Here is a 27,950-nt window from a genome sequence, read left to right on the forward strand (position 1 = left end):
GGATATCTTTCCCTTGTCTTCCTTAATTTCTTTCAGTGATGTTTTATAGTTTTTGGTATACAAGTTTTTGACCTTTTTGGCCTGTTTTATTTTTGATGCTATTGTAAATGGAATTGATTTCTTAATTTCCTTTTGGGATTGTTTATATACAAAAAAAAAAAAACCCTGATTTTTGTATGTGTTGATTTTGTATCTTGCAACTTTGCTGAACTCATTTATTAGTTCTAACAGCTTGTATATGTGTGTATGTGTAATGTTTAGGGCTTCCTACATATAAGTCATATTGTCTTCCAGAAGACATAATTTTACTTTTTCCTTTCCAGTTTCCATGCCATTTATTTTTTATTCTTACCTAATTGCTTTGTCTAGGAATTCTAGTAAAATAAAACTGGTGAGAGTGGGCATCCTTCCCTTGCTCTTGATCTTAGAAGAAAAGCTTTTAGTCTTTTACCATTGAGTATGATGCTAACTGTGGTTTTCATATATGGATTGAGTAACAGGAGTTGTACAGAGGTAATAGTCAAGCTGAGATCTGATTGACAAGAAGTAGACATGTAAAGTGCACTTCAGACAGAGGGAATGGCAAGGACAGAAACTCCAGTAAAGGAATAAATTTAATGAGGTTAGGAATAGAAAGAAGGTCAGTGTTGTGATTAATATATAGTAGGCAAGGAGGAGATGTTTTTAGATAAGGTGAAAGAAGACGGGTGGTGATTTTGTTTTAAATGCAAAGAAGACAACATAATGGTACATACAAAGAACTATGTTAGGCATACAAACACAAGATATGGCCATTGCCCTTAGGAAAGATAGAATTTTTAACGTCTCTGATAAAAAAATAGGTAATTGACAAATTTTGGATGACAATTGAAAAACCTTTGCCATGCCTGTGTGCAATGATATATAACTCTGATAACATCATAGCATCCTTTCCATGTATATACATATGTATATATATATATGTGTATGTATGTATATGTGTGTGTGTGTGTGTGTGTGTATATATATATATAGTTGGTGAAGGATCAAGGGAGCCTAATAGCACTCCCATACAAGTCAGTTCTGTGTCAATTAAGAGACAGACAAGGAATAACACAGAGATGAAAACACTTTATTAGTATTGAAAATATCAATATTGGAGAGCATGGCTCACATCTGCAGATATATTGACTTCTTATTCTTTAAAAACAATCTTTGGCTAGGCATAGTGGCTCACACCTGTAATCCCCAGCACTTTGGGAGGACAAGGCGAGTGGATCACTTGAGGTCAGGAGTTTAAGACCAGCTTGGCCAACATGGTGAAACCCCGCCTCTACTTAAAACACAAAAATTCGCCAGACATGGTGGGAGGCGCCTGTAATCCCAGCTGCTTGTGAGACTGAGGCAGGAGAATCACTTGAACCTAGGAGGCGAAGGTTGCAGTGAGCCAAGATCATGCCACTGTACTCCAGCCTGGGTGACAGACAGATATTCCATCTCATAAAATAAAAAAAAAACAATTTTTTTCTTTAGAGATAGGATCTTATTCTGTCAATCCAGACTGAAGTGCAGCAATGCATCATAGCCTTGAACTACCGGCGAAAGTGATCCCCCATTTCAGCCTATAACCCCTCGTAGCTGGGGTTACAGGCACAAGCCACTGTGCCTGGTTTGACTTCTTATTCTTGAAACACCAGAATTACAGACTTGCTTTCCTAGTCACAGTGGAGCTGGAACAGGGCAGACACTGTCTCTGCAAAATTATACAAGAGATTGGAGACAGCAAAATGGAGAGAATAAACTCTAGTTTCTGGAGCCAGACTGACTGGGTTCCAATTTTGGTTCTGTAACTTACCAGTTATGCAATTAAACATCTCTTGTCTCAGTTCCCTTGCTTATAAAATGTGGATACAATTTTTTTTTTGAGACAAAGTCTTAGTCACCCAGGCTGGAGTGCAATGGCGCAATATCGTCTTACTGCAACCTTTGCCTACTGGGTTCAAGTGATTCTCATGTCTCACCCTCCTAAGTAGCTGGTGGCACAAGCCACCACGTTTGGCTAATTTCTTGTATTCTTAGTAGAGACAGGGTTTCGCCATGTTGACCAAGCTTGTCTCAAACTCCTAAACTCAGGTGATCCACCTGCCTTGGCCTCCCAAAGTGCGGGGATTATAGGCATGAGCCACCACACCCAGACAAATGTGGATACTATTAAAAATACTTTGTTGACCAGCTTGGCCAACATGGTAAAAACCCGTCTCTACTAAAAATACAAAAAAAAAAAAAAAGCCAGGCGTGGTGGTGGGCACCTGTAATACCAGCTATTCAGGAGGCTGAGGCAGGAAAGAATGGCTTGAATCCAGGAGGTGGAGGTTGCAGTGAGCCGAGATCATGCCATTGCACTCCAGCCTGAGCAACAAGAGCAAGACTCTGCCGTCAAAAAAAAAAAAAAAAAGAAAGAAAACCTCACATAAGGGTTTATATACCACAATGTGTTGTGCATCTTGTTAGACTCATCTAACTCATTTTTATTTAAAACAGATGATTATTCTATTCCTTAGATGTATTTGGATTTTTTTAATCAGAGGAAAATTGTTTAGATGTAAGAATGCAGTTCTATCTATCCTGTGAGCTAGATATCACCCATCAACAACATTTATTTGTGAAATTTCGAATGAAATGCTTCCTTTCCACAAGCCAGTGGTCTGACTAGAAGAGAAAAATAGTTTAGTTGACATTTGGCATGTGGAAGCCACTGGAAAATTATAGATAATGAAGGATGTATTTTTATCATAAAAGGAGAAGAGTAATTAAGGACTTCAGTGTAAACTGAGCTAAATGAAGAAGAGTCAGGAATATAAAAATATTAAAGAGTAAACCATCAAAACTTTTCAGATTAAGATTATTTTATTCTAGTACAATAAAACACAAAATGCAAAATTCTTTCAACTTGAAATGTTACCCAACAGGCAGCCATAAGTAGTTCTAAATAGGGAATTCTTGTGATCAGAGGGAGCAGCCTGACATCAGCCAGCAACAATGCAGAAATCTTAAAGTAGAAGTGTCACAGAACTTGTTCTTCCCAATGCTGCATGGCAAATATTATTAGAAAATATACTCAACATTTATTTTTATTCTCAATCTAAGTAAAAATTTACAACAGTTTTAGAGTGATTTTTAGATATGATTTGAAGTTATTTAAGTCCTAATACATAAATAGGAATTTAAAATAAAAAGTTCGTTTCTCTTTGAAGGTTTATCTTACCTTGAAAAGTAAACATAAACAGCACACTCTAGTTCTACAGTTTGATCATGAAAGATTCTGCTTTTTCTGTTCTCTTTCATTTGCAGTGAAAATCACATTATAAGAAAATATTTGGAAGTACTATCTGATATTTTAAATATTGTTTAAGACTAATCAATATACGACTCACAGGTCCAGGGCAACCACAAAGACATTTGTTTAGGCATTTAGTCTATAAAAGAACTAATTGTGTAAATGCTTAAAATAGTTATTCTTAATGTTTTGTGGTTAAGATCCCATTCAAGCCACAACAATGCAGATATATATGTAAAAGTAAAATTCTATCTAGAATTTTAGGGTTTCATGGTATCCTGTTCATAGTCATGAGGCAAGAGAACTCTAAGACAATATGTTGTGGAAATTAATTTGTGTGTTGTGGGGAGGGAGGTGCAGGGGAGGTGTTCTTACTTACCCCAAATGTCTTTTTTTTAGTGAAAGCTATCCTTCCTACTTTCTAATGAATCTGGCCTGAAATTGAGCTGTTCCTAACTTAAAATTGCAAATGTTAACTTTTCTCAAGATGCTCCAAAGCAGTTAAATGAGGAAACAAATAGTATTTTTTATAGTCACGGGCTGTGATGCATTGGCAACACAATCATTTCCTGTAGAGAGTGACCCTGGTTCCTAAAAATAACTCCAGTGCTATTCAATTGCTTATATTAGGCATTTTAAAAAATTCTTATGTGGGAAGGCACATTCCCTTCCACAGCTGAAGAAACTCGGTGTTTGAAAAGAGCTGCCTAAAACACTGTTCCTTGTAGGCTGTTAAAAATGTTCAGCATCTGAATGCTGGTAAGGAATGCTCACACCCATTGGAGGCAATGCCCTGTGGACTCGCAAAGGAAAAGATGGGGCCGCTATATATGGAGAACAGGAAGCAGAACCAGCTGAGAAAGCCTTACTCATCTGTGACCCATATTCAAAGCCATAGTCTAGCCACTGTTAGCTACCTAGAAGAGGAAAAGATTGAATGGCTAGCCCAAGCTTTAAGGGACACGTTGCAAATCAGGCCAGACTGTTGGGCCATTTTCCACCTTACTTTCAACTAGGCAAAGAAATGAAGCCTCAGTCCAGCCTGGTTGATACACTGACACATGCCACACCTAGTCAGTTGCTGGTTGCCTGATAGCAAACTTAATTTTTTACAGTTCCTCTGGCAATACTTTGTTATGAGTATTGAGAAGTGTTCACTAAATTGAAGCGCTCAAGCAAAAAAAAAAAAAAAAAGTTGTAAATTCAATATACTTCCAGTTTCTCTGCATTGTATGACTATTTGCATGTTATTTATACATTTGGAGACTGAAAAAGGAGGAACTGGCAGGACTGTCTCACCCCTTCTTGTTTTTCAAAATGTCAATAATTCCTAGGGCTGCTTTACACCAATATACACAGATTCACACATTTTTAGATATGGGTCTCCCTGTGTTGCCCAGGCTGGACTACAGTGGCATGATCATAGCTCCTGAACTCAAGTGATCCTCCCACCTCAGCCTCCTAAGCAGTTGGGACTACACATACAAACCACCACACCTGGCTTATTTTATTCTTTAAGTTGGGGCTGGTGGCAGGGGTGGGGGTCTCACTATGTTGCTCAGTCTGGTCTTGAACTTCTGCTCTCTAGCAATCTTCCCGCCTCAGCCTCCTGAGCAGCAGATTTGCATTTTAAGAGTGATTTTAGTTTCTCAGGTAAAGGAATGGAGTTATTAATGATTCAGAAGCACTTCTATGTTAGTATTGTAGGATGTTATCAAAGACCTTCCATCCCTATCCCTTTATCTTTTTCTTTTTTTAATGTTTAAAGAAGGAGTTGCATTCAAAGTAACTGGAAGTGACAGATGAGAAATTTATCTAGATTAGTCTATAGAAACAGTCCTTGGAAAATCAACTGAAGACTACTTTTCTAAGGACTGTTTAATCAATTTGCTCCAAAGCCATCACATATATTTATTCTACAATGATATTTAAAATCCAAGTCCCATTGATCAGCCAGGGTACTGTCAAGATTTTTTTCTTAATAAAATCTCCCAGTAGGGCATTTTCTTCACACAGCAACTGCCTAAATCTTCACACTCACTCCATGCTGCAACTCACATTTTTTCTTTACTATTATCAATGTTGAAATTAGTTTTCACCTATAAACCTGGAACCTGATTTGCAATATATCCTTATGAATCCTCTTTGAATTTCTAAAATTATTCTTCTTCTTCCTTATTGTCTGGATACGCTTATTTATAGAGTGATCATATAATTTATCATCTATACTGGAACATACTTTCGAGACTGAAAGGGGTGGGCATCCAGTAACATCCTTCTTGCTGAGCAACTTTGAAATTTTACTTTGGAAAATGGTAGATGAATAAAGACACATTCTGAAGAGCATATAGTAGTATCACCAGTGACAAAACTAAAGGAAACACCAACTTTAATTATTTGTTATAATAATGACTTAAGAGATAGATGGAGGCAATTGATAATAATTGGGAGACAGTGTAGGTAAGGCATGGATTTGTCTTGAATTCTTACTAATGATGTTCTATTAGTTTGGTGCATGCAGCCATCTGGTCAACCTTAGACATGGGAAGGCAAGAGCCCTCTGGTTGATCTCAGACATGGAAAGGTGAGAACTATCTGGTCAACCTTACACATGGGAAGGCAAGAGACATCTGGTAGACCTTGCACCTACCTAATATCATGATACGATCTATTAATGTGGCTTGCACTATTGCTACTTACCAGGATTTCCTGTTTAGCACATATGCTGACCAACCTTTGCTTATTCATAAATTTCATAGTTAACTCACTGTCCACCCATTATTCATATGAAATCACAAGTAGACTCATACTCTTGACCAATCACTGCTTTTCTTAGAGAACAAAATTTCTTTTTCCTCAAAATTCATGACTTCTGTACACAAATTGCTACCTCACACGTCAGTTTTGTCAGGTGCTCTAGCTTGGTTCCAGGAGAGCAAAAGGACCCATTATTCATTTATCAGATATTATCTGAGCCCCTATTATGTGTCCTTGCAACAGTGCTTGACAGTGGTGTTAAAAAGATCAGCAAATTGCCCTTGAGGAACTAATTTAGAGTCGTGCATATGTAAACCTCATAATGTTCTTGCAGCAACGATTAGCCAGCGCCTCCTCTAGTCACACACAGGAGAAACAATTCTGGGAAATGTAGTGCAAATCAGGCATGGACCAATTATGCTTTTGAACTATACCCTTTTCTGTGCTGAGACTAGGCCAATTCTGATGAATTCTGAACAATGGTAAAACCGATACCTTTAAAATTCAAGAATGTTGGGTTCTAATGGCAGTTTGACTATTGATATATTAATATAGGAACATCATTTAGTCTCTTAAGCTTGAACGTCCATTAAGTGGGAAAAATAGTGCTCATTTTCTAGAAGTCTTCAGAGACTGGCTAACCAATAGATTTTGCTGGTAAGTAATGTGCAAATTTTCTAGAAAGATGATATTGCTTCATTTTCTCTCATATTTTAGATTGGCAGCAGCCAAATGGGTGTCCCAGCCCCTAATCTCTTACAAGAGAAACACTACTTCTCAGTTTAATAAATCTGATAAGTTTCGAGCTCTTTTTCTAACAGGGTGTTGCAGCTCACCAAGTAAAGCCCACAACACTCTGCTGCCAGGATAGCAGCTTGCCAGCAGCATCCACTGAATTACGGGGTTTCAGTATGATGTTGGCTGGTGCGGACTTCAATCATCGAATCGACATGTGCCCAGCCATTCTCATAATGAATCTTTCCTTCTCTTTCAACCGTTCTGTTTCCAGCCCCCATCTCCAAGTGCTTTAAAAAAAAAAAGTGAGGAGAAACAGAAACTGTACTCCTCAGGATGAAACTTTTCCTTCTCATCCCTGTTTCCCATAAACGGACTTTCAGATAAACCTATCAAAAGCAGCCCCCAACTCACCAGCTTTTCTAAAACGTTCCCCATCCCCACCCTTCGTGGCACCCATGGGCTTCCCCAAGTCTTCACCTTTCTCTTAGACACACGCAAGCACATTCTCACCCCAGGAAAGCAGTCCTGGCTTAGCCAGTTCCCTTCCACAAGGACCACGTTGTTTTTGCCCCCATGGAGCCCTGCAGGGTCGGGGGCTCAGGTCCCGATTTGCCTTGGGACTGAAGGGGGGCTTCCTGGGTGAAGGATCTCACAGGCTCAAAACGAGACATCAGTGGACAAACGGGAAGGGAGGCCGGACGCGCGGCTCCTAGGAAGCGGAACCAAAGAACACGGGCCCAGGAGGCGACGCCAGGAACGCGCGGGGCTCTAGGGCGCACCCGACCCCTCCCGCCCTTCGCAGAGGAGGAAACTGAGGCGCGGGACGGCCTCTGCGGCGTCTCTGCCCCGCCCTCCACGGCCTCCCCCAAGGCGCGCTCCGGCGCGGGCCGGTCCCTTTGTCCCGGCAGCGCTTCCTGCCTCCTCCTCGCCCCGGGCCGGCTGACGCGGCGGGAGAGGAATGCGTTTCCGGAGGGAGCGGGCGGCGGCTGCGGCCTCGGGAGCGGGATCCGACGCGCAGAGGAGGCGGGGCCGCGGCTGGTTTCCTGCCGGGGGGCGGCTCAGGGCCGCCGAGTCCCCTCCCCCCGCCCCTGAGGGGAGGAGCCGCCGCCCGCCGCGCCCGTGACCTGGGAGGCCCCGCCAGCCCGCGGGAGAGGCCGAGCGGGAGCCGCGGAGCAGCAGGCCCGAACCCACCGCGCCGGGGCCCGGACGCCGCGCGGAGAAGGTAGGGGCCGGGGGCCTCGGGCGTGGGGTCGCGGGCCGCGGCCTCAGGGCTCCGGTGCGCGGCCGCATTTCGGGCCGCCTGCTGGGCCGCGCCGGGACCTTTGTGCCGGCCGTGGGGGCGGGGGCCGCCGGCGGGTGGGGGCTGGGGCGGGATTCCAGGCTCGCCCGGGAGGAAGTCCGCGCGCGGCCGCCCGCCTGGCTCTTCCACCCGCCTCGAGTCGCGGGCGCTGGCAGTTCCCGGGCGCGGAGCCGACCCGGCCGCGTTCCGAGCGCGGGGGTCGCTGGCTTGGGCGCTGTCACGTCGGGGCTGCGGGAGCTGCGGGGGAGCGGGCCCGGGTGGCCCCTGACACCTGCGGTCTCCCGCCGGGCTGGGCGAGCGCAGGGGGCAGCCAGCGAGGTCTCCCGGGGCTCGGCGCGTCCCTGGACGGGTCCCGTGCCTTTGTCTCCCGCTGCCTCGCTGGCTGCGGTCCTTGGAGCAGCGTCGAGCCGGTTGTCCGCGCTCGCCACGGGGACTGGTTTGGTCTCCTCCCGCTGCCAGGAGGCAGCCCTGGGGCCAGCGCCGCGGGCGGGGGAGGCGGGAGCCGGGTCGGAAAGTGGCCTGCGGAGCCGCTGGGGACCAGAGGCGCGGTGGCGGCAGTGCCATCCACCTCCCCGTGTTTATAAACGCGAGTGCCCGGCAGTCAGAGTCGCCAGCCCCTGCCGGGCACGCCGGGACCAGGACGCAGGGCCACCGTCACCCTGCGCTCAGACGCCGTCCGCGAGCCTGAGAGCCCGGCCTGTGTCTAGTGTCATTTTACCTCGTGTCATTTCTTGGGCTTCATAAATTGGATTTATGAGACTCCTACTCTAAGCAACTTTTATTTCATGAAATTAGTGGTTTTGAGTCAAAAACTTTGCACTCATTTGTACGATTAGTAAGTTGCACTCTCTAAGCTTCCATTTCCTTGTCTGTGAAATAGGAACAATAATATCTACACTAATTATTCATTTTTATAATAATGACAGTGAGGGCCAAGTTTAGCTCTAGGAATTTTACATGTATTATCTCATTTAATTCTGGAACCGCTCAAATGAGGTCGGTATTGTTTATATTCCCATTTTCTGAGTGAGAAACTGAAGCACAGGGAGCAAAAGTAAGTTGCCTTTGGTCATCAGGAGCTCCTGGAGAAGGCATGCGGTCTAGCTCCAGACCCCGCGTTTAAACCACAAGTAACCTTCCTAACGATGGTCTAGTTGTGAAAATCAAATGTAAAATGTAAGACACTTAGAGTAGATGCCCAGTGAATATTGACTTCTTTTCAGCCCTTCTTTTACAGTAAAAAGATGTTAAAAATATCTCGGAAGGTAATTGGTAACATCATTAGTAATTTCTTTGGGCCAACATGCCACATGGATAACTTAGGTGGGGAGAATTACTAGGTTATTTTGTTTTGTTTTGTGACAGGGTCTCTGTCGCCCAGGCTGGAATGCAGAGGTGCCATCACAGCTCACCGCAGCCTCAACCTCCCAGGCTTAAGTTATTCTCCCACCTCAGCCTCCTGAGTAGCTGGGACTACAGGTGCCTGCACTCTTTTTTTATTTTTTTGTAGGGACAGGGTCTCACTATACTGCCCAGGCTGGCCTCAAACTCAAGCAGTCCTCTCTCCTCGAGCTCCCAAGGTACTGGGATTACAGGTGTGAGTCCTTAAGCCTGGCTCTTGGCTCTTAGGTTCTTATTTTTTTTTATTGTAGTTTTACGGTACAAAAATAGCATGCTAGAGGAGTGTAGGTTAGACATCTTTCTTAAACCACGTATGCCCTTAAAAATACGCTATGTAATAAACCACTTTCAGAAATGATTAAGAACTTCAGTTGGCAGTTAACTGTTCATTTGTGGACACCAAGGCCCAGAGGGGTAAGGAGTTAGAGTCTCACTGTAATTCTTATATTTTTAAATAATGTTGGTTCATTGAGTAATATTACGTAAATGATTGAAGATGGTGAAGTGTTAAATGAAAAACAGTTTGGTGTTTTCATACAGGCATTTGGGGAGAAAGCCATTTTACTTATCCAAAAATTGAGTATGAAGGTGGAAGATGTTATTAGAATGCTGGTTAGAAGGACAAAGTGTGGTTAATACTTTAGTTCTGTAAACAGAAAGCAAATAGACTGTTTAATGCATCTATGTTGACTTCAGACCTAGACCTACAATTTTAAGTGTTTGTGATTTTTTTTTTTTTTTAACAATGTGAAGGTCTATATTAAAGTTATTTTTTGATACCCTCAACATTCTCTACATGAAAAGTGTGGAATCAACAATTCTGAAAGCCACTGGATTTAGTAATTTTAACAATTAGACAGCTTTCTTCTTAGCTTTCTGGTCAGTATAATTTAAATCAGCCCCAAATTACCATTACGAATGAAAATGTAATTCTACATTGGTGTTCACTTCCTAACTCTGGGAGTGACAGTGGGGACATCTGGTCACATTTTGCGGTCAAACAACATGGTGCCAGTTTTCCTAAGAGTGCTTGCCACTGATTGTGATGTCTTTGTTGTTTGGCTTATTGATAAGTAAGTTGTGGCTTATAGCAAAGAGTAGTATAATGTTCTACCTGGAAAAAATATTAATATTCTGTAGGTGCTCTGGCCTGCTCTTAACTATGTTGCTAGTTTGGTAAGCTGAAACGTCTTGTAACTGGTAAAAGTTTCAGAGAACTTTTGAGTTCCAAAGATGTAACTTTCTAGATATGAATAAGATGCATATATCTGAAAGGATTCATTTGGACTTCTGTTAGATTTTAGCAGATTTCCTCACTCTACGAGAGAGTTAGGATCTGTTCGGTTATGGGGGGATTCCTAGAGGATTATGTCGGGTAAACATGTAAACATCTGTATTGTGTTAGTGTTTACTCTGACTTGGTTTTAGATTCTGAGAGTTTGGCTGGTTGTTTCAGAGGTGGGAGGTCTGGAGTAGAGAGGTTAAGATACAGAAAGGTACATTCATCTTCTGGATGCTGCAGAATTATGCTAGGGGTGTCTATAGCTGTGGAAAACTGAAAGAATATTATGGTATGTACCCAGGTTAAAGGTGGTACAGTCCTTAAAAGTCAGAATATTAGCAGCCTTCAAATACGTCTGTTAGTAGGTGAAAGAAATGTTTCTTTCAGGAGCTGTATACAAAAGGAGCCAAACTATACTTTGTAAATTTGTTACTGTTTTAAAAGTGGCTGTGAGTTTTTAGAGGTCAGCTAACTTTAAACTTGCTGTTTGGTTTGTGGCTTTAGAAGATAAGAGTTAACTGTATTTAGCAATATGTTTAAACATGTGCATATCACCTCATGAAATGTATGTATGAGAAAAGAAGCTGCCTCAGATACAGATACATGAGTATATAAACACATATATACACATGCATATATATGTATGTATTTCTTATAGGACCAATCTCATTACATACAATTTCAAAGCACAGATTCCTAATTCCCAGGAATGCGTAAAAAGGCTCACTGAAGTATAGGAAGAAAATCTTAGGTCTACTATGATGTTTGTTAATCTCATCACTTTAAAGTTTAAAATTTTGATTGTGATTTATATCTTACTATATTGCTGTAGAAGTACATGTATTTGAATTTTTAAATTGTGTATATTTTGGGTACATATATGCTGAGAATTTTTTTAGTGATACAGGTGAATGGTCAGAAAGGTTTGCAGATCCCTAGTATGGAGGATGATTTGGGTGGGGGTTTAAGAACTACCGTATTTAGGAGAGAGAATTGACAAGACTTGATAAGAGAAATGAAAGAAACCCACTGTGACCCTGGTTTCTGGCTAGGAGGTGCTGTTCACTGAGGTGAGAGGGTGACTAAGCTGGGGGTGTTGGTTGGCTAAAGGGAGGGGAAATGATGACCTTATGAGGCCGAGTTTATTTTAAGGTGACCATGGGACATAGGTGGAGATGTCCAAACCGCAGTTGAATACACATATTGAGAGGTAAAAAAAAAAAAAAAAAAAAAGTCTGGGAAATTTCAATTTGGGAATTCTTAAGTCTGTTAAATGCTGGTTGAAGCTATAGACTGTGCATGCAAACACCACAGGAGGGTCTGTAATGAAAAACAGGCTGAGGGAGGACCTGGGAACACTTAACAGTCAAGGGTGGGTAGAGGAAGAGGACTCCAGAAAAGCATTTACCTTCCCCAGTTTCTTCTCTGAACTTATAATGCCTTTGAGTGACATTTTTGTGAAAGACATAGATATTTCTGGGGTTTTCCAGTGATTGGCATGTGTGTGGTAATTTATTTTCAGATGCCTGATGAAAGAAGCAGTTTGATATAGTAAAGGCTTCTTGATTGGCAGACAGGAAACCTGGGTGTCAGTGCAGGCTCTGCCACTGAATTTTTGTGTGACCTTTGAGTACTATACTTCCAGGGTGTTGGTTTTGACATCTACCCTATAAAGCATTCTGCGTGTTCCCTCATTCTCTTGTTCCAGGAGTTGGAGGATAGCTGCTGCCTGATGTAAGTACTGTAGAGTGCAGTTCTCTCTCTCCATGAGCAACCTTTTTTTCTTTTTCTGGTATCACCAGAGAGAGTAGGCGCTGTGCCACTGTGCCACTTACTCCTTTAAGGATACCTGCCAATGCTGACCAGCAGCATCTGTCACTTTCAGCTCTGCATCAGGATGTAGCTCAGCTGTACATTACATTTTATTCTGTCAGTACATTGAGTACCAGTAACCTGAAAAATGCTTTACTCACTGGGCATGAATCAAGAAGTTGGCATGCTCTTTGGTGTTGAGTGTATTGTCTAGTTGGGACAAGTTGTGTTCAGTTCAGGAAAACATAAATACCAGAGTGTTGTATACAATGTACTGCACCAGATAATATTCCCTAACAGTATTTGAGAAAAATAGCATTGGCTTGTGTGGTTTTGGAATACGTTGTGTAGGAGATGAAGCCTGAGCTTGGAATGGTATGAGCGAAGGTTGAATGACAGATGGATGCCACATTCAAGGGACAGCATAGGAAAAATCCAGTCTAATTTCACAGATAGTACTTGGCCACATAATATCATATATATCAGAAGATTATATGAAGGCTATATCAAATGAAGGCCTGGATTCTTGCCCTCCAACACTAGCCTAATGAGAGACACAGACATGCATACAATTAGTTATAATAGAAGTTTGAATAGAAATAACCCTGTATTATTGACCATCACTGAATGTTTGTCATTTGCCCTGCTGGGCACTCTCAAGGCTGTTTTGGAACCAGAGGAGGAGTTAATTAAGTTGATTGTGGTTGGTGAGCAGATTAAGAGGCAATAAAGCAAAAGGGTAGAAGAAAAACAGCATTTTGTTTTGTGTAGGGAATATAATTTCAGTGGAGTGATGAGGAAAATATTTACATGTAAGAATTAGGCATGTTCCATTTGTTTGAAGTATGGAAATCACATTTTCCTATATAAATGTTTATTGAATGAATATGTACATAACTGAAGCTTTTGTAATCTATGAAATTAGGAATAGTCGATGATTAGTTCTTCCTCTGTGTACAGTATTTTATGGTTTATGTGTGATTTTCTTCATATCATGATTTCAGTGCTCCTTAAAGGGGTGGTCTTGGGTTATATTTGATTATTGGAGGAGGAAATTGGAGTTTGAAAAAGCACATTTAGTAGTGTAACGGGAAACTGTAATAAAAAAGTACATTAGAGAATAAGGTTTATGCTTATTAAAGAAGCATGGATTAAAAAGATTGAGAAACGTTTATTAAAGAGTCACAAGTCACTGGGGTTCTTGTTTTAGAAGGCCATGATTAGTTAATGAGTTGGAGAACAAAAAGCAAATTTAGTAATAAAGTAAATTATGAGCTGATGAGCTTTCATATTCATGGTCATATTTTATCTTTCCAACAATCCTATAGTAGATATTATTCACAGCTTACTGATGAGTAAAATGAGAAACTGTTTTCTTCCTATGTTTATCATGGTTTTAAAACATTTATCATATATTTAAAATACTGTATGCACTCCACCACAGACAGGATGGAGAAGATGTGACAAAAGATGTGGTCACCCAAGTGCCGTGGCTCACACCTGTAATCCCAGCACTTTGGAAGACAGAGGTGGGTGGATCACCTGAGATCAGGGATTTGAGACTAGCCTGACCCACGTGTTGAAACCCCATCTCTAATAAACACAGAATAGTCAGGCGTGATGATGGGCACCTGTGATTCCAGCTCAGGGGACTGAGGCAGGAGAATCATTTGAACCTGGGAGGTGGAGGTTGTAGTGAGCTGAGGTTGCACCACCGCTCCAGCCTGGGCAACAGAGCAAGACTCCATCACAAAAAAAAAAAAAAAAAAAAAAATCTGGCCAAAATTAGTTTAATCAAGGAAGCATTTTGGAATGACCTGCTTAAAAAGTGGATATAATTATGCAGTTTGAGAACATAATTCTCCTTAATTGAAATTATGGGGAACAAGTCTTGCAATAAGGTGCTTATTGTTACCATTGATCAGGATGGTTAACTTTTTTTTTTTTTTTGAGATGGAGTCTCACTCTGTTTTCCGGGCTGGAGTACAGTGGCACGATCTTGGCTCACTGCAACCTCCACCTTCCTGGTTCGAGCGATTCTTCTGCCTCAGCCTCCTGAGTAGCTGGGACTACAGCTAGGCGTGTGCCACCACACCCGGCTAATTTTTATTTTTAGTAGAGATAGGGTTTCACCATGTTGGTCAGGCTGGTCTTGAACTCCTGACATCAGGTAATCTGCCTACCTCGGCCCCCCAAAGTGCTGGGATTGCAGGGATCCCAGCCAGGATGATTATCTTCTTTTGCTCGCTCCACTCACACTTATCTTTGTCAACTTGCCCCAAAGTATACTTTCTAAACCAAAAACCATTCCCAACTTCTTTCCTCCTCACAGGGAAAGGCAAAAAATTTTGTCCATGGACATAGAGAGTGGAAAGAAGGAACAGCTTACTAGGCTGCTTTGAAAAATAGTCAATTGCTAGGTAATAATGTCTTACCTTTTTGAGTGGAAGGAAGAGCTGGGAAGAATTAAGTTCAGGCAGGTTTTTAGCTCATTTTGAATCAGCGCTTCATATTATGGATTAATAGCTTTGTTTAAAGGGTATTTTTCTGCTTTTAAGTTCACCCTCTGAAGTCTTGTTAATTTTGTGCCCACTTACCTCCATTTGAATTAAATGGTTCATTTTTTTCCCCGTTTCCCACATAAAGCTATTCTTTTTTCAGGGCAGTGGGGGTTGCTGGTGGTGATGGTGCTGTACCAGTTGTTCATCAGATCACCATTAGATGATCTGATTGGCTTGAATGATTATTTGAATTTTGTGTGATGTTCCTGTTAATGTTGATTCTGTTCTTCATGTTTATGACTTCTGTAGAGGATTCCAGCCTAAATTTTCTTCCTTAGTTCTGTATATACTTTTCCTCAGCTTTTGTGGTCTTACTCTTTGATCATTGTCAAGATTTATTTGAGATTTTCTGACTTCCTTCAAGAGCATAGTGAGTTCTAGATTTTCTCTTATTTTTAAAGAAGATTCTTCACTGATTTCCTTTCACTTTTTGTTCTGTAGAAGTCTTTCCTAGGTGTTAAGTTCCCAGGCTTTACCTCCCCATCATCAACGTATTTATCTTTTAGGCATTTTGTTTGCCAATGCGCACTATGTCCATTGTTTATCTTTCCCTTACACTTGTAGACTGGGTGGTGATAAAGATCTTCCATATTCTAATTTTCCTGGAGAAGGTGGGTAGTAGAGTCACTAGTGATGAATTTTATCTTCAGTCTGTTACTGTATAATTAAAGTATCTAGCCCTGTTGTGAGCCGTTCTCAGATTTCAAATTGTTTTGTGAACCTGTAGCTTTGGTGCAGCCAAACCTTTATTGTTAGAGCCCCTTAGCCTCAGGCTAATATTATCGTCGTGTGAGAAGGGGGTTAATGCTCTTTGAAAAGCCGTTTTTCTTCTGGGTGGGAGTAGTGAATTTTAGATGGTTTTCTAATTCAGATTACTTTTGTAATTATCAAGGAGGGGAGAAGAGGACTTCAAATGAGGTGTTACATCTTTGGATCCCTTAGCCTCTTCTCTTTCATGTCTTTTTTTTTTTTTTTTTCTTTCCGCTAAGTTTTGTTAATCATTAATGAGGGCTTATTATTAATATTTGGGCCATAAACATCTCTCTAGTCACCAACACACCTCTTCCTGCCAGACAGAAGAAAAAATTGTTCTTCCTGTAAGGGGAAAGGTGCCCTTGTCATGGAAGGAACCCATCTCCACATGTCACCCTCAAATTGTGTAGAGTTAGAAAGATATCTCAGTGTCTTCCATTCAGGTTTTTCCCATTTTTATTACTTTCTGTGTGGGATAAGTGGGAAGAACCTCATGTCTTTCAGTTTGGCTCTGTGTTCTTTTTTGGAATATATTGATTTTTAAATACTAAAATTTGTTATTGTCCTAATTATTTTTTTTCCCTTTCAAAAACACATATAGAAAATAATGATGGTAGAACAGACTTGGGATGAATCCAACTTTATTACAATTTTTAGGAGACATTTGTGATATACCTCTATAGGTATCAGAATCTTTTCTACTATTAAGGTGAAAAGATTTCAAGTATTTAAATAATGAGATCTTTAAACTTTTCTTACTGTACTCAGGCTTTTGAATCACACTTGGGTTCATATCCCAGCTCTGTCACTTGTATATCTGATACATGGTAAGTATGCAATAAATGTTTGTTGACTTGAATTTAATTAATTGTATTGAACTAAAATATGCCCTTGCAGAAAGATTTTTTTTATAGGGAGAAATCTTTTGTGTATTCTTTTTATTTGAGTTGGCTTTTGGGTGCCTTATTTTTCAACTCTGAAATGAACATAACTTGTTATATTTTTTTAAGGTAATTTTTTTTCTAAAGTGTAATTGTTTAACTTCTACAAATATAGTGCTTACAATGTTTCTAAAGATTGTAAATGTAAAAGAAAATGCTAAATGAATTATTTGTAACATTGTTAAAAAATTAATAAATAATGAGTGTGTATTTAAAAGTTTGAACAGGATATAAAAACACACTTTTATGGATAAAGATTAGTTTAGAGTGAAAATTAAAACAATTATACACTATTTTTGACAGTGGAAACAATTGCACATATTTGGGTTAAGCACTAAAATGAGATTATTTGTGGGTGATGTTTAAGATTATTTATTGTTCAGGGAATGAATTATGACCCCTTAGATAAAATTGCATATGGTAAAAAAATGACCTTAAGGTGAAATTCTTTTATAGGAACAAGACACAAAACCTCTGTCTGTACTTATGAAATATGGCAGTTAAAATAAGTTTTCTTGGCCTCGATTAAGTTCAAATGACCAAGAAATAAACTCATAGAACATTATAAGCCCTTTCCATTTCTGTGCTCTGAGTCAGTTCTAACACTAGAAGGGCATTCTAATTTTTGTATTTAAAATAGTGATTAGGCTTTCAAAAAATTACAGTTTAATGAAGTCATGTCATAGTTTCTGGATTCAGATGGTCAGGTTTCAATTCCACCTGTGCAACTTTTGATTCCACCATTGCAAGTTGTTTAGTCTCTCTATGGTTTTGTTTCCTTATCTGTAAAACAAAGACACTATTCTCTATCTCATAGAGATAGAGAAGATACCTGGAGGAGATAGATGCTATTATTTTATCATTATTATATCCTTCAATATCTATTTGAAGGTGCTGAAATAAAAGTCTGATTTTATAAAGCTCTAAATGAAATAACTTTTTGTTACAAATTTAAATCATCAAAACTTAGTGTATTATACTCTTATTGCCTGTGCCTAGTCTGGCCCTCTAAATTGAGAAATCAGTCTTTTTATTTTTCTTTGTCAGTAATCCACAGTGAGCAGCAGTCCCTGAACGAAATCATGTTGGTAGTTACGTTTGATTAATAAAACACAGAATTCGTATTCTAGTCCTTTCAGGGCGGTTTCCTTCCTCGTGATACAAGAACCTTGTCTTAATCTTTGTGCTGTTATAACAGAAAGCCACAGTGGGTAATTTATATCATGGTTCTGGGGGCTGGGAAGTGTGTTATCCGGTGTCGTCTTGCTGCATCATCCATCCCATGGTAGAAGGTGGAAGGGCAAGAGAGAGAGAGAAGGGAAGAAGGCCAAACTCGGTCTTTAATCAGGTACCCATTCCCCACTCCTATGGTAATAGCATTAATCCATTCATGTGGGCAGAGCCCTCATGACCTAATGACCTCTTAAAAGTCCCACCTGTCATCACTGTTTCTTTGGTGATTAAGTTTCCAACACGTGAACCTTGGGGATACATTCAAACCATAGCAAACCTCAAAGGTCCGCCTTATTTCTATTTGTATTAGGTATGTTATTCCCTCACCTAATCTTTTTGTAAGGGTCTCTGTGATATTAGTGTTTAGAATATTTGTATTTTGTCTGCTACGTTAATATAAAACATTTAAAGTTTTGCTGCTTTTGTTATTTCACAAACACATTTGTTAGGAATCTGATTGTTAGAAAGCGTATTAAATAGAATTCTACTTGGATGTGGAATCTATAATTCCTTTTAAAAAAACCTTGGTTCATCTTGAAAGATTAATGAATTTTTGAAATATCTGCAGAAAAGGAAAATAAATTGTTCCCCCCCCCCCCCCCAAATCCATAAAAACCATTTATTGGCACTTGTATTTTAAGTACCTGGAAAAAAACAGGACCGGACAGATTTTTTTTTTTATTCTTTGAGATGAAGTCTCCCTCGAAAGTTGGAGTGCAGTGGTACAATCTGGGCTCATTGCAGCCTCCACCTCCTGGTTCAAGTGATTCTCCTGCCTTAGCCTCCCGAGTAGCTGGGACTACAGGCACCTGCCACCATGCCTGGCTAATTTTTGTATTTTTATTAGAGACAGGGTTTCACCATATTGGCCATCCTGGTCTTGGACTCCTGACCTTATGATCTGCCCGCCTTGGCCTCCCAAAGTGCTGGGATTATAGGCGTGAGCCACCGTGCCCGGCCCAGGACAGATTATTAAAGGCAATTTATAACAGCTTGTACAAGGCTTGTTTCATTTGATTTAGCACCAAATAAAGTAAGATTAAATATGCCGTGGAAGATAGAGTTGGATTTTTCCTCCTCCTCTCATATGCCCTACTTCTCCTACCAGGTCATAGTACGTCAACAGCCATCCTTGTTGCCCCACTGAGGAGTCACTTTAGATTCCAGTTTTTAAATGGCTGCTCATATGACACCAGTAGAGTTCTTTCCCCTTAATATAAGGTGGCAGTGAATGTTGGCAGGTATAATTTCTTTGATCAGAAACAAGGAACTCCTTGAGGAAACTCACTTTTTTGGTCTTTGCTAACCTGTCATGTAATGTCTTTTTATTGGCACACCTGGGTACTAATTATGATTGATTGCTATTTATGCCAAGAGAACATTCCCCAGGCATGCCTGATCTATTTATGAATGAAAAAGTACACTTATTTTGCATAATGCTGTGAGTTTTCACTTTTATTTTTGGAAGGAGGGATATGATAACTTGTTATTTATCAGGGCGGATCATACATTTGAATCAAAAGAGAAACTGGCAAGTAGATCCTAAAACACATTTCTTAACCCGAATAACATCTGAAGACAGACTTCAGTTATATTTTGTTGAAAATTCATTCAACTTTGGTGCTTATCCAAGAACTTCTAATGTCATTTTTTGACAAAAATTATAACCCTCAATACATATGTATTTTCAAGAGGAAAGTCATCTTAAAGTTGTATTTTTCTATATGCTGTTTGATAGAGAAAGAGACACCCTGTCACCCAGGCTGGTCTTGAACTCTTTGCCTCAGGCAGTCCTCTTACCTTACTTAGCCCCTCAAAGTGCTGAGATTGCAGGCCTGAGCCACCATGCCTAGCAGCAAAGATTTTTGAGCATGGACTTTGTGCCAAGTATTTCTAGGTGAGAACTACAAATAAGATACACCCAGGCCCTATTTTCTTGCAGCCTAGAATCCATCAGTGAAGACATGTTAGCAGATAGTTAGAAGTGAAATGAGTGTTATCGATGTGCCTGCATAAATTAAGTGTCCAATACTTGGTGAGGTCTCACCATTGCAGGCTCTCACTGTAATCCTATTGCATCTTTCTAACTTTCTGCAACCCCGAAGCCCTACCTCTTTTCCTAGCAGTGGTTTTTTCTATTTCAGAAAAGACAGTCATGCATAAATGAACTCTCTCTGCTTTCTCACCTCCTGCTCTGCCTTAGAGGAGAGGTACCATATCTCTGTTTAGGGTGATCCACCCCCTTGGGGTCCAGATGCCACCCTCTTTTCTCCAAGGAGGCCTGGCTTCATCACTTACCTTTTCTCTTTCCTGTGTCTTCACCTCTTCAAATTCGTCCCCAGCTCTCCTTTCTTCCTAAGTATTCTTTTCTTCCCAATCGCATCCATTTTCAGAACTTTGACACTTATGTTATGACAACCCTCATGTCTGTAACTCTAACTGACTTATCTCCTGAGATCCTGATTCATGTCTTAGCTTCCCAATAGGCATCTTCCCTAGACTTCACAATCCACCTTTCTATAACCTCATTTTCTCCTCTAACCCCATTCTCCCTCTTACATCTTCTTATTTAAAAGTAAATTCCGTTTTCTTCCATCCTTCTTCAAATAAATAGCAGATCCCTCATTAGCTACCTTCTAATCATTGTTTGTTCATCATCTTGTTTGTTGCTGTTATCTGAATTTAGACATTTGTCACCTCTTGCTTGAACCTTTGCAGTAAATTCCATATTTGTCTTTGAGCTCCTGTCTTGTCCCCATCCATTTCTCCACTGAGTTTCTGCCATGTATATGTAGACATGTTACTAGCCTGCCCAAATTTTTTTCAGTTCCCTTCCTATTTATAGAATGGAATCTAAACTCTTTTAGCATGGATGGCATTTAAGGCTGTCTGTAATCTGGCTCCTCTTGCCTGCTTGGTCTTCCTTCCTGTTATTTCCAACTCAAAGTCTCAGAAACTCTTCAAGATTCCTTTTGGCCTTTTTGATATTTTAAGATTATAAGATAATCTAATTTATACTTGACAATAGAAAATTTTAAGGATAAAATAACCACTCATTCGACCAACAAGATATGCTACAAAAACATATATTTTTCTAGTCTTTTTTTTTTTCTATAAAGAGAGGGAAAAGTGAGACAGTTCCAATTTTGGGTTGCAGGGAGGTGCGCAAATGCATATGCTTAGAAATAAGATTAGGAAGGAGTTGTTACAATTTTTCTTGGGACTTCATGGCTTTGTATGTGCAGACTTTTTGTCTGGAATATCTTCTTTTCACTTGTCTCCACACCCATCTCCTATGTGCCTTCAATTCTAGCTGAACCATTGCCATGTCCCTGATGCCTCTGAACTTGTTCAGGCAGATTTCAGTATCCTCAGTGTCCTGTGTCCTAGTTAATTATTGAAACCATCATATCATAATAATTGGTATTTTTGTTCTCGAACTGAAAGTTCCCTGAAGCAGTGACCCTTGTGTTTCCTGATACGGCTCAAAACCTGACAGTTGCCTAAAGAGGAACTTGCAGAAAGGCTGGGGGAAACCAGTGGACTCCAAGGGAGTAGAGTGTGTTAAATAATGGTGAATAGTCTTACATGTTGCTTTATGTAAATTCTTTGGTAGTAAACTGATGTATTTCTTAAGTTCATATTGTAGTGAGTCAAAAAATTTATGAATGAATGAAGGCAGAGAGTAAGATAAGTCCTGGAAAGGGTGCTTTTGCAAGAGTAGTTTCACATATATGCTCAGGCATGGACATCAATTATATAGTTATGTACCACATAATGACATTTTGATCAGTGATGGACCGCATACATGACAGTGGTCACATAAGTTTATAATGGGACTGAAAAACACCTGTTGCCTGGTAATGTAGTGTCATGGTGAAACACATTATTTACCTGTTTGTGGCACTACTGGTGTAGACAAATCGACTATGCTGCCAGTCATATAAAAGTATAGCATCTAAATTAACTACAGTATATAATACTTGATAATAAACAGCTATGTTACTGCTTTATTTACTGCACTATATTGTTTATTGTTATTTTAGAGAGTATTGTTATAAAAAAGGTTAAAACGGCCTCAGGCAGGTCCTTCAGGAAGTGGTCTAGAAGAAGATTTTTTGGGAGATGACTCCTCCTTGTGTCATGGAGATAGGATGTGCAGGCCCAAGACAGTGACATTGGTAGTCCTGATTCTGGGCAGCTGTGTAGGCCTAGGCTAAGGTAGTGTGTGTATTTGTGTCCACAGTACTGTGATAGTAACGTCAGTAATGTCCTGTTCAGTGAGTGTTCTGTGCAGTGTACTTACTTGCCTCACTCACCCACTCAGAGCAGCTTCCAGTCCTGCAAGCTCTATTCAGGGTAATGGCGATGTACCAATTTTAAAATCTTTTGTACCATACTTTTACCGTACTTTTTCTATGTCTGGCTATGTGTAGATACACAGATGCCTACTGCAGCATTCCAGTTGCCTGCAGTTTTCAGGACAGTCGAGTGCTGGACAGGTGTGTAGCCTAGGAGCAATAGGCTGTACCGTAGAGCCTGGGTGTGTAGGAGACCAGACCATCTAGGTTTGTGTAAGTGCACTGCAATGGTTGCACAACGATGAAATTGCCTTCACATTTCTCAGAGCTCTTTCTTTGTTAAGTGACACATGAAGGTACTGGGTTGAGAAGAGGGAAGGTAGGTAGGAAATGGAGACCAGTGTAGACCACTATTTCTAGGTCTTTGACGATGAAGAGGAGACAAGCGTTGGCATTAGGACAGCATGTGAAAGGCATCTTTCCCTGTTGTCCCCTCATAGCCTGTTTTATATGGAATGTCATTGGGAGGAAATTCCTTCGGGTCCTTTCTCAGCAAAAGAATCACCAGAGTCCAGGCCCCATGCTCAGGGACTGGATTTTAGGCCTGGGGTGGGCATCCAGGTAAACCCGATGCAGTTGTTTCCTAGGCCCACTTAGAGAAGTGCTGCCGGCCGGGCATGGTGGCTCAAGCCTATAATCCCAGCACTTTGGGAGGCCGAGGTGGGTGGATCACGAGTTCAAGAGATTGAGACCATCCTGGTTAACAAGGTGAAACCCCATCTCTACTAAAAATACAAAAATTAGCTGGGTATGGTGGTGCGTGCCTGTAGTCCCAGCTACTCGGGAGGCTGAGGCAGGAGAATTGCTTGAACCTAGGAGGCGGAGGCTACGGTGAGCCGAGATAGCGTCATTGCACTCCAGCCTGGGTAACGAGAGCGAAACTCCGTCTCAAAAAAAAAAAAAGAGAAGGGCTGCCTTGGGAGCTTTGCGGCATAGGACTTCAGGCTCCTGGTCCTTTGCCTTCCCCTCGCATGTGCAGGGGGTGCCCAATACCGGCAGAAGGAAAGGCCAGCAGCATTGAGAGGGAGGCTGCCTGGCCCTCTGCCTCTCCTTTCCTGTCCAGCTCTCTCTGGCTTGCCTCCTGGTCCTGTAGCTCTTCTGTGTTCTTAATTGGCATCATCCTCCGGCCTTTCCCTTTCCTTGGGAGAAAGCTTGGCCTTTTACAGACATCACTATCCAATGGCAGTGCCTCTCTGTTTCTTGCCAGTGCCCCTCCAGTCACAGGAGCGTTGACATCTGTCCTTAAACTGTTTCCAGCTGCTGGCCTTGTTCTCTCAGCTGTTCTTTAGCACTGAATTCTTGTTTTGTCTGCTTCTGGGTTTGGAGCTCTTCCAGGGGCACTAGGGTTTCAGAAGGTTGATTTTTTTTGCCTTGTAAAGGTTTATAGAAGGAGAAGGACAGTGACATTTAAAGCAGTGTTTTAAAGCTGTGTGGCCTCGAATGTTAGGAAACATTTTCTGTTACCTAATAGCTTCATCTTAGTGATGATTGTCTGAAATGTGTGATATGTTGACACATTTCTCAAAGCAGTCTCTAGTGATTATTAAACAGCCTGAGTTCGTATCCTGAAGAAACATGTATCTGTCCATATATGGAACAAATATTTGTTCTGCTCCCTTTGTGTGGAAACTGCCTGTATGCTTCATTAATCACAGTAATGCATTTTCTCAGGAACTTTAATGTTCCAGGTGTCTGTAGTCATAGCTTTGGAATTGTGGTAACATTACTTGACTTGCTTAGGATTATAGTCTAATGGATTTATCACACATTAAACCTTTTAGGCAGGCCTTGAAAGGTGAATTGGTAGGCACTTCACACTTCTGTGACACTCAGATTTTGCTGGTTTCTTGGATATAGTCACAAGTGATGTGTAAGCAAAACTGCAAGCTCAGGCATAACAACCTGCTTGGCTGAGCACGATTGCAGAAGTGGATGATTTTTCACGTAACTCTTAACTCTTTTCTCTCGGGTGCTCAGAGCGTAACTTAAAGCATTCTCTCTGAGGTAAGGGAATAGCATCCTGGAGTGTAAGCCCTTGAAGACGGAGGTCTGTAAAAGAAATAGTGTTAATTTGGAATTCAGTGAACTGTTTTCTTATTAAAGGACATTTACCAAGAAAAAGAATTGCACAGTTAAACTGTGCTACAGTTGTTTTCATTAAGAAAGGAAGGGCTGGGCATGGTGGCTTACGCCTGTAATCGCAGCACTTTGGGAGGTTGAGGTGGGCGGATCACCTGAGGTCAAGAGTTCAAGACCAGCTTGGCCAACGTGGTGAAACCCTGTCTCTACTGAAAATACAAAAATTATCCGGGCCTGGCAGTACACACCTGTAATCCCAGCTACTCAGGAGGCTAAGGCAGGAGAATTGCTTGAGCCTGGGAGGTGGAGGTTGCAGTGAGCCAAGATTGTGCCACTGCACTCCAGCCTGGCAGACAGAGTAAGACTCTGTCTCAAAAAAAAAGTAGAAAGAAGACTAACGTTTTGCAAAACAAATGGCCCGTGTCTTTATATTATATATAACTTTATTATCTTCAGATTATGTGAAACTGTTAGTATTATTTTTATGTTCCTCTCTTTTTTTCTTCTGCTGTCTTGAGAAAGTCAGGTTCTTCTCATCTTATTGTGTACTTTGCATCCGAAATTATTCTGTAACTCTTTTAATGTTGCTGCATTTTATTATTGTATAGTCTATCTAATAGTCCATAAACTTGATGCACTTAGATTTCCCTATTATTGGATATAGGATATTTACATTTTTTGCTCTTGTGAATATACTAGAGTACTGTAACGAATGTGTGTGTGTGTGTGTGTGTGTGTGTGTGTGTGTGTGTATCACCTTTTATATATTTACTTATTTTCTTAGGGTGATTCCCAGTAGCTGCATTACTAGAGGATAGGATTTTTTTTTAATGGTTTTTGATGTAAATTGTCAAATTATTTCCCAAAAAATTGTACCAGTTCGCAGAACTACCAGTTGGTTTCTTGCAGCCATCCGCTATCGGTTTGTTGGGTTAAAAAACTTTCTATTTTGGCTTGTGAAGGGACAGATACTTATATGTAATTATTAGACTGGCTGCTAGTCCAAGAGCAGTAAGTAGTTAAGGGATCAGGTCAGCAACCAGTGACCATAGCCATCTTTGACCAAATCAAAGATATAGATTCATATCAGTGTGAAAGCTTTGATTCAGGGAAAATACTTACATATATACGTAACAGTAGGAGATTGGGATAGTTATATTTAATATGTAGAACATTAACTAATTTTTTGTTAGCGGTTCTAGAAGACAAGACTTTTCCAGTTTTGTCTTGTGCCGTCTTTTTTTTTGGCGGGAGAGTGGGATTCTGGACACTCTAGGAAATTAAAGTGAATATTTTACTAATTCCATGCACAGAAGTTGATTTTCTTTTCTTTTCTTTTCTTTTTTTTGAGCTGGAATCTAGCTCTGTTACCCAGGCTGGAGTGCAGTGGCAGAATCTCGGCTCACTACAACCTCTGCCTCCTGGGTTCTTGTGATTTTCCTGCCTTAGTCTCCTGACTAGCTGGGACTACAGGCACACACCACCATGCCCAGCTAATTTTTGTATTTTTAATAGAGCTGGGGTTTCACCATGTTGGCCAGGCTGGTCTCAAACTCTTGACCTCAAGTGATTCGCCTCCCTCAGCATCCCACAGTTCTGGGAGTACTGGTGTGAGCCACTGCTCCTGGCAGAAGTTGATTTTCTTAAAAAAGAGAGGTAATAGGAGATCAAGTTCAAAAGTCTATTTGCGGCCTTATGCAGGATGTTGGTCTTAGCCTGAGGAGAAATAAAAACTGATGAAGCATTGTTAGCAGGGGGATGACTTAATCAGGTTTTTGAAAACTAATGTTCAGCATTGAGGTAACTGAAGCATCTGGATACGCTGATTTGGGCCCCTGGGAGCCACAGGAGATCATGGATATAGAGATTCAATAGGCTGAGATTTTAGTAGCTTTTATGGTGTTGAGGAATACCTAACACTCATTTTTTTTTTTAGCACTGTCAATGTTAAAATATATTCGGTTTGCCTTAGAGAAAGGCATGAATGGGTGCTGGAGCTCTGGTATGGAAGTTATTTTTGCAGTGTAGGTGCAAGGTGAGGGAACTAGCTGTGGGGGGAGATGGGCAAAGGTTTGTGGAAAGGGACTGGAGTGAAATGGTTTGAGAGACATCATATTTGTAAGAGCAACAACAGAAGGTATGGGGGGAATACTTTCTTTTCAATGCATTTTCTCATTTTCTTTATTATTATAAGGCATATTTTATATTTCAGATGAATTTACAACTGATTTTCTGGATTGGACTGATCAGTTCAGTTTGCTGTGTGTTTGGCCAAACAGGTAAAAACAAAAAGTTTTCTTAGTTGTCTTTTTATTTCTTTATCTTGTGTCACTTGTTGACCAGTTAGGTTCATGTGAGAACCTAAGTCATAACATAATGCACCTTCTGGAGGCCCTGCAGTGGCCCCATCTCACTCAGAGAAAGGGTAGGATCCTTCATGGTCAGGCCTCCCTTACCCCTGCCACCTAGGATGACGGGAGGCAGGTTGACTGGTGAAGTACTAAAATGGTAGGGATTGAACACGCTGCATGAAGATATTTTGAGAATATGAGAGTGAGTAAGTGAACAGAAAGAAGGCAAAGACATGTAGTACATTTAGAAGCAAATAAAGCAAATGTTTACAGTGGAAGATTGTGAGCTGCCCATTGTCTAAAAAGTAAAAACAGAACAGTTGACTTTCTAGAAGACATTCTCACTCTTTAATCAAAAAGTCTGGCAAAATGTTGGCATCATCTAGGAGTGCAGTGAAAATAAAGCTGAAAACATATTTAACCCTTCTATGAAGATGTGCTTACATATCTAGAATAATGGGTACTCAGTTCTGTCCTCCAAATCATGTAAAAAAGTACACTGCATAGAGCAGTTTGATACCAAGATTAGAAGGACTTACTACAAGTAGTAAAAGTGAAGCAAGAGACCATAAAAGAATTGATAAATTTAAATTACATAAAATCAACAAGAACAAAAAAATTATATGGCAGAACATCATAAACAAGATGAGAAACTAGAGGTTCAACTTCATTAATGTGTGTAGGAATCCAATAAAAACTGAGAAACATAAAAATTTGCAAAAGACATACAGAAAATTATAAAAGAAATGGTTAGTTGTAAAACCTGAAATTAATAGGCTTGACCACTGAATTGATATTCTAATATACACTTACTTGTTAAATCAGCAACAATTTTTTTAATATTAAAGCACTTTATTTTGTTGGGAGTGTGGTAAAATGGTATTTGTAAACTGCCATTTTGTGGGAGCTTATATTAGTAGTGTTGCCCTATTGTATCCATGGGGAATTGGTTCCAGAACCTTCTTCAGACCAGAATCCACAAATGCTCAAGTCCCTAATATAAAATGGCATGATATTTGATATAACCCACACATACCGTCTTGTGTACTTTAAATCTTCTCTAGA

At 40.6% G+C, this 27,950-nt stretch overlaps 1 protein-coding gene across 3 annotated transcripts in view; it reads left to right on the plus strand.

Annotated features, from left to right (window-relative positions):
- The first annotated feature begins 7,812 nt into the window (after positions 1 to 7,812).
- The window catches only part of ITGB1 (integrin subunit beta 1), a 48,899-nt gene continuing 28,761 nt past the window's right edge, over positions 7,813 to 27,950 (plus strand). For 2 of the 3 annotated variants that reach the window (XM_032259667.1, XM_032259669.1), the window contains exons 1-2: positions 7,813 to 8,033; positions 26,747 to 26,813. In XM_032259667.1, the coding sequence (XP_032115558.1) occupies positions 26,747 to 26,813 (67 nt within the window). In that variant the 5' untranslated portion in view covers positions 7,813 to 8,033. Of the gene's footprint in view, positions 8,034 to 26,068; positions 26,191 to 26,746; positions 26,814 to 27,950 lie in introns of those variants that run through there. The other variant, XM_032259668.1, reaches the window with a different exon arrangement.

Source organism: Sapajus apella, unplaced genomic scaffold (genome assembly GCF_009761245.1).
Source record: "Sapajus apella isolate SASKATOON/1434 unplaced genomic scaffold, GSC_monkey_1.0 scaffold111, whole genome shotgun sequence".
Lineage (NCBI taxonomy): Eukaryota > Metazoa > Chordata > Mammalia > Primates > Cebidae > Sapajus > Sapajus apella.